Here is a 16,793-nt window from a genome sequence, read left to right as displayed (position 1 = left end):
TTATCCCTAACCTTGATCCAGCGAAACTGACGTCGTATGATAAGCATAGTGATCGTCCATTAATCATGCACACATTACAAGCTACATACACTACACATCCAATTTTAGTGACCCGTGCAAAACAATACCAACGAAATCATACAAAGAGGCTCGAAAGCAACGACGCAGAAAGACAAAGAACTGGTAAAGGAATGAAATCAATCTACAACTACAAGTAATCCTAGTTTTTAGTCTCTATATGTATAGGTAACTAATAAGCTAACCTTGCACCGCACGAATGACACGCTCCGCAGTTGCGCCCTGCAATGCCTTAGCATCTAACGCTTTCTTGACACTATCAATTATATGTGGAATATGCTTCTGTACAGCTGGATGGTGCTGCTCAATCAAATCCACTAAGAAGGAGTAAGCATACGGTGCGGCTTCTTCGTCGTTCACAATCGGCAGAGTCTGTATCCAGGCGTCAATCACAGTATCGATATTTGCGACTTGGGAACCATTGAATCGCAGGATTTTGGCGATCGCCGCGCTAGCGTTCTCAGTCGCGTGCACATTCTCGTCGCTGCGAGCGTCAGGAACTCCGATTGTGGCAAAAAGATGTGGGACAACAGACGCGACGGTTGAAGAGAATACTTCACCGCCAAACTGTGCAGCCACACCAAATCCATATGCCGAGGCTTGTCGTAGTGCAGCGCCTAGTCCAGATTAGTACCGCCGAATTCAGACAACCTGAAGAGTAACTCACTCTCATCATTAAGGACTGCAGCAAGAGGCTGTAAATACACTTCGTTATACCTCCATGCATCGGGACCACAGAACTCAATCAAGTCATCAAACACGCAAATCGAAAATTCTCGGCATTCGACCTCTGGTCGCGCCACAAGCTCAGTTAGTACCGGTAACAGCTTCTCAAAGTTTGGAAGGAATGATGTCCTCTGCGCCTTAAACACTGAATGAATAGCCTTATTAACCTCTCCAACAAGCTCATCGTCGATAAGCATGTCCTCATCCTTGTCCTCCTCAGCGTAGTCCTCATATTCATCCTCCTGGCCAGATCGTGATTTGACACGCTCGAGATAGTCACCCATGTTACTGATGATTGATTGCACGAATTTATCCATATCTTCTTGTGTTAGAGAATGAATACCGATGGTCTCAACGGATTGGTACAGAGTAGTGTAGAAGCATGTCAAGAGCTCGACAAATGGTTCACTGGTCAATGCCTCGAGCAATTTAGTGACAATCTGTCGCCAGTATTCAGCCAGCTTTGCTGTATTTTCTGGGCCTGAATCTTTGACCGAAGAGAGCAAATGAGGGATCGCTTGCGCTGCCGCGATTCGAACTCCGTCGTGGAAGAAGAAGCTTAGAGACGGCAAGACAATATCATTCAAAATCTGTGCCACATAAGGCTCAAATCCACCTCCCAGCTCAGACGCGTATATACTGAGAAGCTCGATCGCGGTACATTTGTCTTCCAGCAAGCTAGTTCGGATGCCGATATGCTTACCTTGCACCGGAACAAGATCCCATCCCTCTTGATCAAAGTTTTCGGCATCAGCCGCATCGTCAATCAATTGCAGCTCGGGCTTAGTCTTTCCGACATCTAACAGAGGCGGCATTACACCTCCAAGATAGGGTAAGAAATCCTTTCCGAGAACGCGGCAGATGCGGCCCCATGCCTGGATGAGGTAGGACGCTGCGGGGTCATCCGGCTCTGTTATACTCGACTGAATTGCAGCATACGTATGGATTAGTTGTTGCGAGAGCCCACTGAACTTCTCCCTGCCGACTGCGAGAGCAATCAACGACGAACACTCAATGCACTTGGCCTTCAAAACACGGTACTCTTTGCCAGTATCTGCTTGTAGGACATTGAAGAGAATAGGCATCATAGTGTCATAATACTTGGCAAACTTCGTCTCAGCAGCGTCGGCGACAATAGCAATGGTCGTGAGCACTTGTTCCTGAACGTACTTCTTCGGGCTTTGGAGGAGAACCATCAAATGCGATAACAAGTTGTCCAGGAATGGCTCAAGTGTTTCCTTCTCCGCCTCCTCACAGAAATTGACCAGTGCAGCCGCGCCATGCGCCTGTACTCGTGGCTCCGGGGACTCAAGGACCTGAATTAAAGCTGGTAGAACACGATCACCAAATTGTTGTTGAAGGTCATCGGCAAAATCAGTGCTCATCTGACCGACAGCGTTACAAGCTGCCCACTGGACACGGGGATGCGGATCTTGGAGGAGAGGCAGAACCATATCCAACACCTTGGACAATTCGCTGATCATGACGTCTCTACAACCTTCTGCAAATGCGGAGATAGCCATAAGTGCGGCATGCCTTTCCTGCCAATTACTTGACGCGACCATTTGAGGTAGCCACTGGAACAATGGAGGAAGTAAAATGGCACCCCCAAGCTTAACTGCCAATCGGTCCAAACTTTGACGAGCTGCGACGTGAGTAGAGTCCGCATCGTCGGAATCGAGATCGTCGTCCTCTCTCCAGGCCGTAGCGACATCATCGTCATCCTCGCCCACTTCAGTCATCATAGCCAAAGACTGAACAACCATCGATGTTGCATACGTCGGCTCCTTTTTGCACATACCCGGTGCTTCATCTGCAAACGTAGTGAGCAACTCCAATGCCGTCTGTCTTGTAGTCGACTCCATCTCCTTGTTCTTAATGACAGAAATACCGAAATCGACAACTGTCTTGAACATAGGGCGGAAAAGCTTGGGCGCCAATCCTGCAAGGTCTAAAAGTGGTGATAGTGCTGACGTAAGCTGATCCGATCTTTCAGGCATATTTAGAGGAGGAAGAACATTAAGCAGGTCAGGTAGTAAAGGCTGAAGCGTTGGCCATGACGACTTGTTTAACGTCTCAAACAGGGCCGTGTACGCTACTATCGCACCGATTCGCACGTCATCGGACGGATCTTCAAAGGCCGCACGAAACACATTCGCAACGGCCTGCAAATGCTGCTTGCTAATAATCGTCGGCGAGGCAGCAATTATCCGGAATGCAGCCTCACGTAGACCTGGAGAAGGCGATTTGGTTGCCTGGAACAAAACTTCAAGTAGTTCTGGCCAGCCATCTGCAACAATACAATATTAAAACACGCAATATATGCGACTTGGTTATGTGTCATACCAGAATTTGCAAATGTTAACTCAGAGATCGTGTCGCAGATCTTATGTCGAGTGTCATTCACTTGCTCACTACCGAGTGCTTTCAACAAAATCTCCTTAATCTTCGTCCGGACTTCCGGGCTAAGCTTGTCAATCAGCCTGTTCGTCAAAACGTCACTATCGTCCGGTTGTTTCGATGCGATTCGTCTAAAAAGGACTGCAGAGAAGGAACGCAGCTTGACGAATTTAGGTATCAGAATACTGTTGGTGAAGAATGCAATGGCCTACAAGCCGTTTGATCCACTTACCGTCTGGTCCTCAGACAGCAATATCTGCTCTGCCAAACCCAACATCAAGTAATCTAATCTCTGCGAAATCCATTCCGTATTCAAACTGTTTTCCGCAGTCGACCGCGTATTGTTGTCCGAGGACGTGAGTGACTGCAACAAAGCAAGCAATGCTGCTGTAGCCTCTGCCGGCAGGCTCGACATCGTGGACACCAGCTCAAATCAAATATAAATATATAACAGGAGCGATATGCAATATTATATTAAATCCGCGAGTAAGTAGCCAATCTCAACCCTCTGCGGAGTCTCTACACGGTAAATTGCCGCAGCGATTGTTTACGAGGATCACACCAATTGTCCCGTTCGAAGATTTTTCTTCCCAATGTTGAGCCTCAGTTCCAGACTCGAGTATGATACTTCACACAACCGCCACACCCAATACCCAACCTCGCGATAATTATGATAAAGTGATTGTCTCACAAAGACTGTGAAAATTTTGTAACTCATTCTTCATATTATTCTGATTTCAAGTTCTTAGTATATTATGTCCAATACAAAACATGCCATAGGAAATTCCTAATCAATATAAAACTCATTGTTATACTTTGCGTATATAACCAAGACCTCGCCCAACACAACAAAACTGTCGCAGCAGCACATTACTTAGTAACACGGCTTAACACAAATACGGTCAAAATGGAAGCCGCTAAGGTGACCAGAGCTCCTGGAAGCAATAACTCGTTAGGAATTCCAGGGATGGCATCTTCCCTCAGAGGAGGCGCAGGTGGAGCAGGGTTATAGAACTGGGGCTGGGCACTGATTGGCTTGGCTGCAGGCGATACATCACTAACAGGCTCAGTCTCAGTGTCTTCGACGACTTTCTCAGTCTCCTTGGACGCACGATTAGCTGGCGTCGCAGGCTGAGAAACTGTCGACGCGAGAGTCGATGGAGGAGGTGGGACAACAACCGCCTGATCTGGGTGGTGAACAAAAATATCGACCTTGTCAAGGTTAGCGCGCCGAGCTAGTTGGATTGCTTCAAACAGGTCTAAGTCAGATGTGACAAGTACAGCATCGCCTTCGTCGTCGAGATAACTCACGGCGAATCCCGGCTTGACCATCTTGCCTTCGTCGTCGTACTCGCCTGGGCCACCGAGGCTCTTATTCTCCGACCCCAACTTTGCCGCAATAACTTCTGTAAGAGATAGAAATCCTTCAGACGCTGGCAAATGAACCCTATGAACTCGTCCCGATGGCGTCTTAAACTTGAATGTGAACGGTGACTCTTCGACTGACCTTCCCGATAGCGATGGGTTTGTTACAGCCGTTTCGTCGGCGAAGTGAGATGCAGAATCACCAGGTTCAAGTTCTGTACCATACTGAAACTCCGACTGCATGACAATTGGCGGAGACGAAGGTGGAGGCTGAATTGAATCGGAGTATGGCGTCGTGGCACGGTGACTCAGGTGGTCTGAATGGACGGAATCCGTATCATTGTCTAACGATAGCCAAAACTTGTTCCACGCCGGTCCTTCGTTATCCGCTGTCTGCATGGAATTGATCTACAAATGAAACAATGAGCTAAAGCGTCGCAATAAATAAGGGACTATGCTTGTACCTGCTCCAGTGTGGCATACGTCAACTTGAGCACATCCACCATGCCAACGATTTCCGAGTCATCTCCCATAACAGGCAGATTCAAATAGTGGCCATCTGATCCGATTACCATCTGCACAATTTACTGCTCACGTGATAAACATACCATGCATCTTTCGTAGGGCAGCCTGGATACTCATCTCCTTTGGCGCAAAATCAGGATGGGGCGTCATAACCCGGACAACGCTGCACCTAGACGGATCCAGTCCTGCTGCAATGACGCGTAAGACGACGTCCTTACTGGTGAAGATACCAGAAATTGCATTTTTATCGGTAACGAGCACTGCAGTGGTATGGTTCTCTTTCATCAGTTGAGCGGCCTCTTTAACTGACGTTCGAATATTGACGAATGTGGGCGGATTTCCGTCTAGAACCGATTCCAAGCTTGGACCGGACATCTTCGTTTTCAGAGCTTCGACGTACTGAATGATCTGGAGCGGCTGCGACGCACCAAGTTCGGATTGTACGCCTTCAAGAGCGTCATACAACTTTCTCGATGATTGATAAGCACGTTCGAGCTTCTCCATAGCTTCATGGAAGCACTTGGTAATATCCAGCACACCGGATATGTCCTGGTTTTCGTCCATAACAGGTAGATGTCTGAATCCTTTTCTAACCATCAGATCCAACGCGTCCGTAGCTGACGTATCTGTTCGTGCGCAAAGAGGGTTCTTTGTCATGATCTGTTCGATTGTAACATCTCGAGCATCAATTCCCGCACCAACTACCCGGAAAGCCAGATCTTTTGCCGTGAAGATACCTGCGATACGATCGTCGTCGTCCGTAACTAACACACAATTCTCGCGCTTAGCGGACATGAGCTGAGCGGCCTCAGCTACCGTCGTGTTCGGCTTAATCTGCAAAGCGGGGCTAGGTCGTAGAGAAAGGACTGTTCCGGGGGGTGGCCGTCTGACTTGACGACTCTTGCCAGAAATTACTACTTTCTTGTTGAGATCACTCTCATTCTTCCGGCGAATCGCCTAGACTTCTGTTAACAAGTCCTGCACAATTCAATCACCAAATTACGAAGCGTTATGAATCAATCCTACCTCATCACGACGGCTCTGTCTCTTCCTGCTGTCGCTCATGGGTGGAACAGAATTCTCAACAGCTGGGCCCGATGGAGAAGCCAGGCTCGCAGGCGGAGGAAATGGACTGCTGGCGGAAGAAGGGCTCGGATTCGCTTGCCGTCTAAGTGAAGCAGTAGTTGGCTGACGTATTGTTGACATATAATTGTAGAGCAATAGCGTTGAGTACGGATAGTTTGAGCCGCTGCCGGATAGATTGGCGTTACGCTCCTAGAACACGCGATGCAGCAAGTTGCGATGTCTTCACAAACCAAGCCAGATATGTCCTATAGTAGGCAAAAGCAGTTTAAATAATAGTAAACGATATTATATACTTAATGAAATCGACTTCTCAATAGCGGGCTTCGAAAAGCTACCCGTATTTTGAACGGCAGCACCATGTCAATTCGTAAGTTACCCGTACCAGCGACCAGTAAACAAAAACAAATGTTGCTAATGTAATCTTCCGCTAAAGTTGACTCAGCTGCCGTTCAGCGTCCAACGTGTGTCAGATTAAGAAAAAGTACCCTAACCGTGAACCCTATATATTGAGATAGGGTAACGATTTACTTGTGCTGGTCAGTGACTGCTTTTATTCCAGTCGGTCATGTTCGACACTATCAACGGATGGCTCTGAACGTTCGGGACTCTCATTGCGGTCTTCATTCAATTGGAGTTACTCGACACTGTCTAACAACACTTTTCGCAACCGCTCTTGTATTATATTCAGTCATCATGCCCAAGAAGCGCCAGTCCAACGGACGTAACAAGAAGGGACGTGGCCACGTCAACTTTGTTCGATGCTCCAACTGCTCACGATGCACCCCTAAGGTATGTGCTTACGTTCGTATCTTTGGAGCGAGACGCCGTTGCTAATTGATGCGTCATATAGGACAAGAGCATAAAGAGATTCACCATCCGAAACATTGTGGAGAGTGCAGGTATGTCAGCAATTTTATTTATGCGCTAGTCAGTGAATGACCTTCTGACTGATTCGCAATATTGAACAGCCATCCGTGATATTTCTGATGCCTCCGTGTACTCTGAGTACGCTCTTCCCAAGCTCTACTTGAAGCTTCACTACTGTGTTTCGTGCGCTATCCACAGCAAGATCGTCCGTGTTCGTTCGAGAGAGGGTCGCCGCATCCGAACTCCTCCCGTCCGTGTCCGCTACAACAGGGTATTTATACCTTATTCCTTGGTAGTCAGCTACTGGCTTGGAAGTATTTTGGTATTAATTCATTTATATTTAGGACGGAAAGAAGATCACTCCCCAGACTGCTGCCCGGACCGCCTTTGCGTAGTTTCCCTGGTTTATGAAAAAGTTTAGGAAAGTCAGCTTGCGAGTCACTTATGATTAGTTGGGTGTGGTAGATATGCATCATTAGTATATCGTCATTGTAACATATCGACATATTGAGTGACAATAATTGAATCACAAGTTATATGATCAGAATGGCCCGTGTGACTTTCCGCAAGTCGCTTTTGGGTTCGTATGTTACGGTATATCAGCATTTACTACGGGTCTTCAGATGACACGTTCTTCCTGGATTCACATTCAACCACCGGTGGCTTTTTTCCATGCATATCATACACTTCGCGCTTTTTACTATGTCGTATATATCGAGCACACCGGCTAACACCGGTGATCAGTCTTCCTCTTTTCCTTCACGTCCAATATCGCCTCGTTTAATCGCCCATCTATTTACAGCCGTTAGTGGCGATTTTGCAACTTGCAATTTATCGTATATACCTTTGAAGGCCATTTTTAGCATTTTGACAGTGTCGTAGTCCAAGGGAGCCCCTACTTTCTCTTCGAGCTCCCTCGTATGTATCTTCCGTTGACTCTCGTCTATGATTTTCTTTGGACGTTTCCTGAACTTGGCTTGTACGCGGATCCTACATATCTTCGCGTCAGTTTATCATCTCCATATCATACTTGGCGCCGGTCAATCAAACGTACAACAATGTCTCCCTGAAGCCCACTGATTCCGAGTCACAGCGCACGTCATTCGGACTAAGGCACATATATGTATCCCATGCGCTCCTGATAACCCATCCGTCACCGGTGCCCTTTCTCTCGATTTCTAATTCCTGTTCACGACCGATAGCCTCCGATGTTGCCTCACAAACTCCGTACTTTGATACTGTGAAATATTTGCCCAAGTATGATTTTAGTGTATACTTGTCAGATTGGACTATATTTCCAAGAATAAAAACTTGCTGAACATTGCTGGGATCAAATGACTTCACGACGGTCGGAAAGATCTTACCAGACCCATCACTGGACATGCACACGGGCGGAGAGTCATTCTACCACTATGAATCACTATACTACAAAATTCGGCTGGTACTTACTAGTATAAACATGCAAGGACCATTAAGATCATCCTTTGATTTCGCAGTAACCCATCCTTCCTCGTCATTTTCGTGATCGTCCTGAGATTTTTGAGTCTCGGAGGATGTCACTTGCTTGCTCTTGTATCCGACGTCTAGATCGTCCTCTTCTACGGCTTTCTCGCGTTTTCGCTTCTTCGGCATATCATTTTTAAATGTTAGCTTCGAAACCATAGTTGCGGCAGTTGGCAATCCTTAAATTTGATGCATGTATGGTGATGCAATGCCCGGAGACCACATCGCCGCTCCGACTCCCAATGGTAAAGTTTACAGAGGGCGCGACTTCGTGAGACTAAGATATCAGCCCTTGGGCTTTTCGGCAGCCCAGCTCAAGCTCGATATCTAATGCGGCCATTACTTCTGCGGAGCGCCAAATTCGCGTGCCTAGGCTTCCAGTCCCGGCAATGGCGCCTGTCAACGCGATTGTGCTCGTCCCTCTCTAATCCGTCGGCGGCAGATGGTGAGGACACTGGCGATGTCTTTTTGGACCACCGCCAGATCGGCGCTCAGCAAGAACTATATATGATAAGCCCGCTGACTCCCGGCTCAGTGTTCCTCCTGCCGCATGGTACCCGAATTTACAACCGACTACTCACCTTCATGCGCGCGCAATTGAAAGTTTTTGGGTTCGAGGAAGTTGTTTCGCCTATTATTTACCGGAGATCGTTATGGGAGACGAGTGGGCACTGGGAAAAATACAAGGAAGACATGTTCGAAGTTGGCGGGCGCAATGAGGAGACTAAGGAGGAATATGGCCTGAAACCAATGAATTGTCCGGGCCATTGTTTAATTTATGGAGTCGCAGAGCGGTCATATCGAGATTTGCCGATTCGATATGCGGATTTCTCGCCGTTGCATAGGTACGTCTCCCGGGAAGTCTAGTTGCGTTTTGCTAATTTCGGACAGGAACGAAGCGTCAGGCGCGTTGACTGGTCTCACTCGTGTCCGACGGTTTCATCAAGACGATGGGCATATCTTTTGTCGTCCGGACCAAGTCCAAGCCGAAATCAAAGCATCATTAAAGCTCGTCGACAACGTCTACAAGGTCTTCAAGATCCCTTCGTACCGACTACTGCTGTCGACACGACCAGAACAGTATATTGGCAAAGTCGAAGAATGGGACAAGGCGGAATCAGACCTGCGCGATGCGCTTGAGGAGTCAGGTCAGGACTGGCAGATCAACGACGGCGACGGCGCGTTCTATGGTCCCAAAATCGATATTTTGATCAAAGACAGCAACGGAAAGGAACACCAGGCGGCCACTATCCAGCTTGACTTTCAGCTGCCGCAAAGATTTGAGTTGGCGTATCGAGGCGAAGATGACACGCTTGACCATCGACCAGTTATGGTTCATAGAGCGGTGTTTGGTTCCGTGGAGCGATTTATGGCGGTCATTATTGAACAGCTTCAGGGAAGGTGGCCTCTGTGGATAAGTCCCCGTCAGGCCGTTATTGTGCCTATTGCGGACAGACATGTTGAATATGCGCGCAAAGTCCAGGAGGAATTATCCGGAGTGCCAGGCGGTGACAAAGGAGACCTGCTTGATTTCAATGCTAGTACTTTTTACGTTGACGTTGACGAGCGATCAAGCACGCTTGGGCATCGCCTTCGAGAGGCCATTAAGAAGGGATACAATTACATTGGAGTAGTCGGCGACAAGGAGATGTCGGATGGAACTGTTGCATTGCGACAACGGACAGGCAAACCTACAGTTATGAAGATAGAGGATGTTAGACAGAAGTTTATTGATTCAGCGGCCCGGTATGAGTAGTTGTGCATCAGAATCCAGATTTTGTAGATAGTAATGAATTGTAAATACAGTAGAACTCCGTTAAGCCGATGTAATGTTTACAGCCATTTCATATCGGTTTAGCGATGTTATCGGCTTATTGAAATGGATTAATACCCATGAGTCGAATTTTTACAGAAAATAGCATCGGTTTGACGGGACTATCGGATTACAGCGAATCGGCTTAACAGGATTCTACTGTAGATATGTTTTGCCAAAATAATTCAAATCTCCAAACAAATGCAACAGATTCGGAAATAATTGTCATTTTTCTCCGTCTGCAGTTCTCCATCGGCACCAGACCCAACGTTTTAATGTAGTTCTCGGTTCCTGGAGAGGAACCTAAGTCCCCCAAAAAAATTCGGGTCACGTGATTTAAATCCCGCGTGGCGTGTTTGTTGTTTGTTTACCATGTTTTGTTTACGCACCCAAATCTCGCGTCATCTAACCTCGTTGCACTTCTCGGAATCCAATTTTCATTTTTTTTCTGATCATGTCTGACACTAGAATTTGGTGTTCTAAATGTGGCGTTTTTCGTGATTCTGAAAGCTTTGAGACGAACAAATCCGCAAGAACGAAGAAGCTATGTAATCGACATTGGGAAGAAAAGAGACCTATTGTACGATGACTGGGATACTTTCGAGGAAGAGGTTCACTCATGGAACCACCCGGTAGAGTTCTAATTCCAATTAATTTTCTTCTGCTAATATTCACGTTACTACAGGACCAAATTCATTGTCTTGATCTCAAGCGCATCTTCAATATCGACAGTCTACCTGTTGGTTTCGCTTCCCAGCTACCCGTACAACCACAGGATGGCTCCACTGACCATTCTCCTTTAAACCAGGCAATAAATATGCTTGTCGAAGTGATTTGGAGGAAAGGTGGCTTTCGGTTTTGGCATCGAAGGATGAAGCAGGAGAAATTTATGTGTATTTTAGTTCTCAGGATGGCGATCGCGTTAACCCTTCGGTGGCGACAGGACAGCGCGACGCATGACGAATGGAGCGGTTTTCGTGTCACAGCTACGTTGCATTCCAACCGTCACTCGAAGATCGTACATTGGCAATCACCTTGCGACACACTTACCATGCGCCGTACATGGACCGGACACTTTCCAGAGAGGTATTAGAATTTGTTCGAGCCCGAAACGCCTTATCTACGCCAGCAGAGTTATACAGGGACTTACAAGTAGCACAACCGTCTGAGTGGGAGTTTGCAACTTCTCAGCAAGTCTATTACCAGTGGCAGCAAGCGAATTCAAGAATATGGCGACGTGACCCAGACCTTTAGTTTCAGCTCAAAGTCTGCTTTTGGAACACATAAACTATAAATCATCCATGTATATCGTAGCCAATGTCCGTGGAATGGCGTTTTACATTTCTGATTCCATCAGCGCTCTTGCCCCACGCACGAAAGAATTGGCCATGGATGCGACCTTTGGGACAAATAACATGGCGATGACATTATTTGCAATCCCAGCTGAAGTCGATGGCACGGGAGTCCCATTAGCTTACTGCTTTATGGACACTTTTAAGGATAACGGCCATGGCGTGTGTCGAGCAGAGCCAGGAGCAACCACGGCCATTCTGGATCAATTTTTACGGCCGCTTCAAGATTCTGGATTCGACCCGACATTTTTTGGGACCGACAAAGACTTGTCTGAGATTGTGGCAATACGCCAGGTATGGCCAAATGCGAGAATTCAGTTATGTTACTGGCATGCTCGAAGAGCGATTCGCGCAAAGCTTATGTCTTCACGTCAAATTAACACTCAGGGAGAATACAAACCGCTAGAAGCTCAAAAGCTAATCCCAGACCTGGAAATTTGCTGGGGTTCGATACCAACAAATCGCCCTAACGGGGAACATCGATATGGTCGTTGCACTTGCCACTCGCGGTCAGAGAATATCGCTCCCCAAGGTCGAATGGAAACGACAAAAGCCAATGAGCAGGAGACTGTACTTGATATATTTTCTCGGCACTACAATTCCCACCCATTAATCCCTGACCGAAATGGCTCGTACCTGTCTGCAGAGCATATTCATCGCCGCTGTGCTGATGAAATGTATTACTGGTGCAGATCGCGAAATTACTTTCGATTGTGGGCCTACCTCTGGGTCAACTGGTATCAGCCCAGTCAGTGGGCTCTATGGGCACGATCGGTCAATGAAACGGAAATTCCAGTCCTGAAAACAACGATGATTGTTGAATCGCACTGGCGGAAGATCAAGCACGATTGCCTCCATTGCTTTAACCGACCTCGAATCGATCTTGTCGTTTGGGTGCTTCTTTCTCGGGCAATTCCTGATGCACTTACTCGCATGCGGGCTCTTCTTCAGGATCATGATCGGCGCCACGCTGCGTGAGGCTGAACCTGCTAGTGGATCGTAGTCTCCGCAAACGGCAGCCATGACGTAATGGATGAATATCCTGATAGTGCGTTTTTTGAGATAACGAATGGAAGTAGGGAACGCGACACAGGTAGGGAAGCTCGCGAGAACCGTTTGAAAGCAGATAGCTTGTTTGTTTATGTGCCGCACATTTCAAATTGGACCGGCCGCAGCGTCAGCGTCATTCGTGCGATGTTTCTATTATCTACTAAAAGCAAGAGTTTCTGTCTCAATCCGAACCAAGTCAGTTTGCAGTGATATTTTATTGTCCCATATATTAGCCTTGCATACGAGTATTCCAAGTCAATTTCGTAGTCTGTAGACCTTTTCATAGCATGTCCAATCGACTTCCTCCGCGCCTTGAAATTGTTTGTGACTTTCATCAGGCCAGAGTACTATTGACAACAAATATACCTCGTTTCAACACCATATACTGGTACAATGCTAAACGATTATTAATCGATTTTGGGACGAACCGGATTCACATCGGTACCAGCATTGTCTTGTGATTCGATGGAACTGCACTGCCGCACCAAAAGATGAGTTCATCAAGGGTGCGCACTACAAGATTGCACTCATCATTATTCCCCCAAATCAGTTGCTGGATTCGTGAACCCACTTTGGGCTTACTGTGGTCGACATTCTGATGTCAGTCCAGAGATTTCCGACAAAACGTGGCTTTCCATTGCTGGTAGTTTCTGTAATAAGTCGCGCAAACGAGGAGCATTTCGAATTGCGGCAGAAGATGAATATTGCACTAAATGTTGTCTAACTAAAGCTATTAGCTAAAACAAAATGAGAATAGCTTAGTAAATCTTCTTATCGAGCTATCGTCATATAGGTTTTGTCACTTGGTCATACGTGACGGTAAAATATGTGATATTGACATTGATAACATGATATCGACAAATGCTTCGACTTACCCTTATCCCTTAACCACAATTTGGCCCCTGAGTTTCGATGGTCATAATGCAATAGCTTAATATCAGCAGAAAATAAACTATGTTACAATATGAGATTTTGCTCCACTATCTAATACCCCATTCAATCTTGAGAAAAGCTCTGCCTCCATTCTATTACCTGGCTCTGGACCAGAGAGTATCTCCCCCATCATATCGGATCCAGGTGGAAAATCCATTTCAAAGCTTGGTTCTCCAGACCCTCTCATATTGGCCAACACGGCCTGACGAAAGTGCCATCGTAATAGTTCGTCCCTTGCACCCTCTTCACCTCTCGATTCACGACAAATAGTGTCAAGCATTCTGCCGTCTATCCCGGAAGGGTTGTTATCGAAACAGGTTATTTTATAGCCATCATCTGGATTTATCGAAAAATCAAAACCATCGAAGCCCTGGTGGACATCGGAACGCATGAGCAGTCCATTCTGGCAAGAGTTAATCCCAGTATCGCGATCTCCCTTCCGATTTGAAATCCACTGCAAATATCCCTTCTGTAACCAGTGCTCCTCACTAGAAAGCGGGAAGATATGGGCGGCCTCGAAACCTCTCCATATATTAAGAGGAGCATTACCGTTGACAGTACCAGTTATCACGCACTTTCCATCCCTTTCACGAACCCGAGCACGAAAAAAATCGTCTCTACCCGTGAGACTTCTTGAAAGTATTCGAGTAATACAAGGCTCCTCTGTGATCGCGATTGTGGCTGCTTAATCGTAAGTGGGTACACACAGAATTGCGGTCATATTTTATTACTTCTGCGAGAGTAAGGTCTTATGTCATAATCTCCTGGTGTGAGAGCATCATCTGTTGGCCTCAAGTCGACCCCAGCGCTGCGTAAAATCACTCTATACGGGCCCGACGCGACTATGAGGATGTCCAGCATATAGAGAAAGTTTTTTGCCGTTACTGATGGATTCAATCTCAACCCACCGAGCGGCTCATCAGGTTCAGAAAAAACGTAAAAGTGAACATTTCGACCAATAGCTCTGCTTGTGGCCATATTGAAGGATAATGTTACAAGCAGAATTATAACCTGCGGGGAAATGGCGCCGGGCCCACCCTAAACCTACCTGCATGCCGTTTAGATCGCAAGTTGTTAGCGCTCAGATATACCCGTGCAGTCTCTGAATTACGCAAGACAGCATACTGAATCCCAAGCTTGTCCGCGATTTTTCTCTGGCCTGGTTATACAATTCGAAGTTTCCCCATGATGCTTCGAGTTCTTCGGTGCTGCGAGGTTCCCATTCACGGCAAAGGTCATCGATCTTGCTTGGCAAGTCTATACGCCAGCGAACGTGAAGTTGCACAGGAGATCGTTACCTTTCAGCGCAATTACAGGTTGCGTCTAGGCCGGATCCTGAGCAAGTTTTCATATTTCTTTCTCGATAATTGGCAACGCTGCAACACTGACACTGAGTAAATGCATATCCCGATTGGTCGAATATGAGATTCCTGTCAATGGTCAGAAAGTGCCGCTCTAAAGGTTCCTCATGAAGACTGTCCTCGCACTGACTAACACAATCGCTCCTCTTTCTGTCCAGCAGAGAATTTGCATAAGTGACCTTTGAAACTTTACAGGATGTTTAAGGTCCGCTTCGCATGCTGTTCTAGATGACATGCTTGACTTTGCGGGGAATCACGCGACCAAGCCAACTATCGAGTAGTCCAGAATGAATGAGAAAGTTTCTCTGAGGCTCTGGAATTGAAGTCGGGAGCTGCTAGGCGCCGGGCGGTTCTTGTTTCTGAAGAGAGATATCCGCCGTAGCCTAAGAGTATGACCTATTTCCCGTCTTGTTATTAAATCAGATATTGGGTCTATATAAGATACTTGCCCACTTAACCCGATAGGTTGCGGTTTTGAGGCTTTGATTTAATGCCGAACGGTTTGAATAAGGAGCCGGCTGGCAACTAAAAACCTTGCACATTTAATCGTCCACGGTATCTCTATTTTTAAGTCTGTTCCTGCCTCCTAACGCTTCAGTTCCCCTTTTTTTGCTACAGAATTGTCAAAGTACTCGTAAAGTGACGCGATAAAAATAAACTCAGCGGGGCTGCGGATTTTCAATGCCGATCGTATTCAACCGGATTGTAGAGCTATTTAACTAAAATTTCTCGTCTTGCAAGGAATCCCTTAACATTTACGTCTGACATCGACTCCAGCTTATCCCATAGACCGACACGATTCCATCTCAGTTACGCGTTGCTGCACTCAACGTTAGTAAGCCGTCTTGCCGCTCTCTATGATCTTAGCCTCTATATATGATTCACTTATCTGAATCAAGCCTTATTAGCCTTATAGCTTCTTTATGGCCCTAGAAGATGAGGAGCGCAAACTCTATGGAGGTGAAGGGTATATGACCACAAAATGAGACCACTGACTGCTGCCTAATTTTACTAGCAGCTATCCACGTGTCGAGTATTGTTCCAAAGATTCCATAGTGACAATATATACTTGTCAGTCATTGTTGCATGCGAGGGCAGTACAATTCGTCCAACAGTGAATCTATGACCCGCGGGGTATGCAGAGAACTCGGAAACAATGGCAGAGGCGAGCTCAGTAAACGGTTCAGGCCTCTTTTTGACGAGACTCGTAATACTCTGGATGACAATGCAAACGAGTCAGCTAAAATGTCTGATGGTGGGCTCGCCTATTTTAATCCCGATATTGGAAGCGTAAATATGGTTGCCGAAGTTGGTGTATCAGAGACTTATGAGAATTTATTCGCTGATATCCCTCTGGATGCAAGAGTTCCACTGTCGCACTGCTTAGGGCTGCTCCGAATACGAATATTCCTAGTAATCGGCATTATTCGTATTCGTTATTCGCAAGTCCCAACCGCTGCGAATAATATTCGCAATTTTATTCGCAAATCCTGAGCAGTGCGAATAATATTCGTAATTTATTCGGCGAATAACGAAATATTCGCATCTAATCACGTGCTCAGGGGATGCCCCCTAATAATAAATTTAATTCACAGTTTCAAGAGCCAATATGGCCTCTTACAGCCTTCCAGCTCAATGTGATGTAAGGAGTAAATTGATAGCGAGCTGCGCACTTTTCTTGCTCTGTGACCTAGTGAGAGGTTGCTTTACCAGGTACATATTACAGTGCGTCAG

The 16,793-nt window shown here is 46.6% G+C and overlaps 8 protein-coding genes across 8 annotated transcripts; 4 read left to right on the top strand and 4 right to left on the bottom strand.

Annotated features, from left to right (window-relative positions):
- Nucleotides 1-32: 32 nt before the first annotated feature.
- On the bottom strand, nucleotides 33-3,759 carry POJ06DRAFT_241983 (armadillo-type protein). Its single transcript, XM_056186173.1, has 4 exons — nucleotides 3,437-3,759; nucleotides 3,151-3,364; nucleotides 746-3,094; nucleotides 33-695 (listed from the first exon to the last, which is right to left on the bottom strand). Exons 1-4 carry the CDS (start codon nucleotides 3,617-3,619, stop codon nucleotides 259-261), a joined length of 3,183 nt encoding a protein of 1,060 aa, XP_056046922.1. The 5' UTR covers nucleotides 3,620-3,759; the 3' UTR covers nucleotides 33-258.
- POJ06DRAFT_272196 (uncharacterized protein) lies at nucleotides 3,760-6,532 on the bottom strand. Its single transcript, XM_056189554.1, has 4 exons — nucleotides 6,121-6,532; nucleotides 5,178-6,051; nucleotides 5,034-5,128; nucleotides 3,760-4,977 (listed from the first exon to the last, which is right to left on the bottom strand). The coding sequence occupies exons 1-4, from the start codon at nucleotides 6,298-6,300 to the stop codon at nucleotides 4,075-4,077; spliced, it is 2,052 nt and encodes a 683-aa protein (XP_056046921.1). The 5' UTR covers nucleotides 6,301-6,532; the 3' UTR covers nucleotides 3,760-4,074.
- A 341-nt stretch (nucleotides 6,533-6,873) lies between these two features.
- Nucleotides 6,874-7,442, top strand: POJ06DRAFT_264298 (ribosomal protein S26e; the record flags this gene model as incomplete). The annotated part of the gene is made up of 4 exons (XM_056188995.1): nucleotides 6,874-6,969; nucleotides 7,031-7,079; nucleotides 7,149-7,318; nucleotides 7,392-7,442. 4 exons carry the CDS (start codon nucleotides 6,874-6,876, stop codon nucleotides 7,440-7,442), a joined length of 366 nt encoding a protein of 121 aa, XP_056046920.1.
- Nucleotides 7,443-7,787: 345 nt separating this feature from the next.
- Nucleotides 7,788-8,709, bottom strand: POJ06DRAFT_234482 (uncharacterized protein; the record flags this gene model as incomplete). The annotated part of the gene is made up of 3 exons (XM_056185791.1): nucleotides 7,788-8,037; nucleotides 8,102-8,451; nucleotides 8,497-8,709. 3 exons carry the CDS (start codon nucleotides 8,707-8,709, stop codon nucleotides 7,788-7,790), a joined length of 813 nt encoding a protein of 270 aa, XP_056046919.1.
- A 111-nt stretch (nucleotides 8,710-8,820) lies between these two features.
- On the top strand, nucleotides 8,821-10,407 carry POJ06DRAFT_1515 (uncharacterized protein). Its single transcript, XM_056184673.1, has 2 exons — nucleotides 8,821-9,395; nucleotides 9,442-10,407. Exons 1-2 carry the CDS (start codon nucleotides 8,881-8,883, stop codon nucleotides 10,304-10,306), a joined length of 1,380 nt encoding a protein of 459 aa, XP_056046918.1. The 5' UTR covers nucleotides 8,821-8,880; the 3' UTR covers nucleotides 10,307-10,407.
- A 354-nt stretch (nucleotides 10,408-10,761) lies between these two features.
- POJ06DRAFT_1461 (uncharacterized protein) lies at nucleotides 10,762-11,560 on the top strand. Its single transcript, XM_056184594.1, has one exon. It carries the CDS (start codon nucleotides 10,983-10,985, stop codon nucleotides 11,454-11,456), a length of 474 nt encoding a protein of 157 aa, XP_056046917.1. The 5' UTR covers nucleotides 10,762-10,982; the 3' UTR covers nucleotides 11,457-11,560.
- A 1,848-nt stretch (nucleotides 11,561-13,408) lies between these two features.
- POJ06DRAFT_1458 (HNH endonuclease-domain-containing protein) lies at nucleotides 13,409-14,842 on the bottom strand. Its single transcript, XM_056184591.1, has 2 exons — nucleotides 14,430-14,842; nucleotides 13,409-14,379 (listed from the first exon to the last, which is right to left on the bottom strand). Exons 1-2 carry the CDS (start codon nucleotides 14,674-14,676, stop codon nucleotides 13,718-13,720), a joined length of 909 nt encoding a protein of 302 aa, XP_056046916.1. The 5' UTR covers nucleotides 14,677-14,842; the 3' UTR covers nucleotides 13,409-13,717.
- A 1,339-nt stretch (nucleotides 14,843-16,181) lies between these two features.
- On the top strand, nucleotides 16,182-16,553 carry POJ06DRAFT_234478 (uncharacterized protein; the record flags this gene model as incomplete). The annotated part of the gene is made up of 1 exon (XM_056185790.1): nucleotides 16,182-16,553. One exon carries the CDS (start codon nucleotides 16,182-16,184, stop codon nucleotides 16,551-16,553), a length of 372 nt encoding a protein of 123 aa, XP_056046915.1.
- Nucleotides 16,554-16,793: the final 240 nt, after the last annotated feature.

The sequence above is a fragment of the Lipomyces tetrasporus genome (assembly GCF_029532465.1).
Source record: "Lipomyces tetrasporus strain NRRL Y-64009 chromosome Unknown POJ06scaffold_1, whole genome shotgun sequence".
Classification (NCBI taxonomy): domain Eukaryota; kingdom Fungi; phylum Ascomycota; class Lipomycetes; order Lipomycetales; family Lipomycetaceae; genus Lipomyces; species Lipomyces tetrasporus.
Note: the sequence above shows the minus strand (reverse complement) of the source record. Positions and strands in the feature narration are given on the sequence as shown.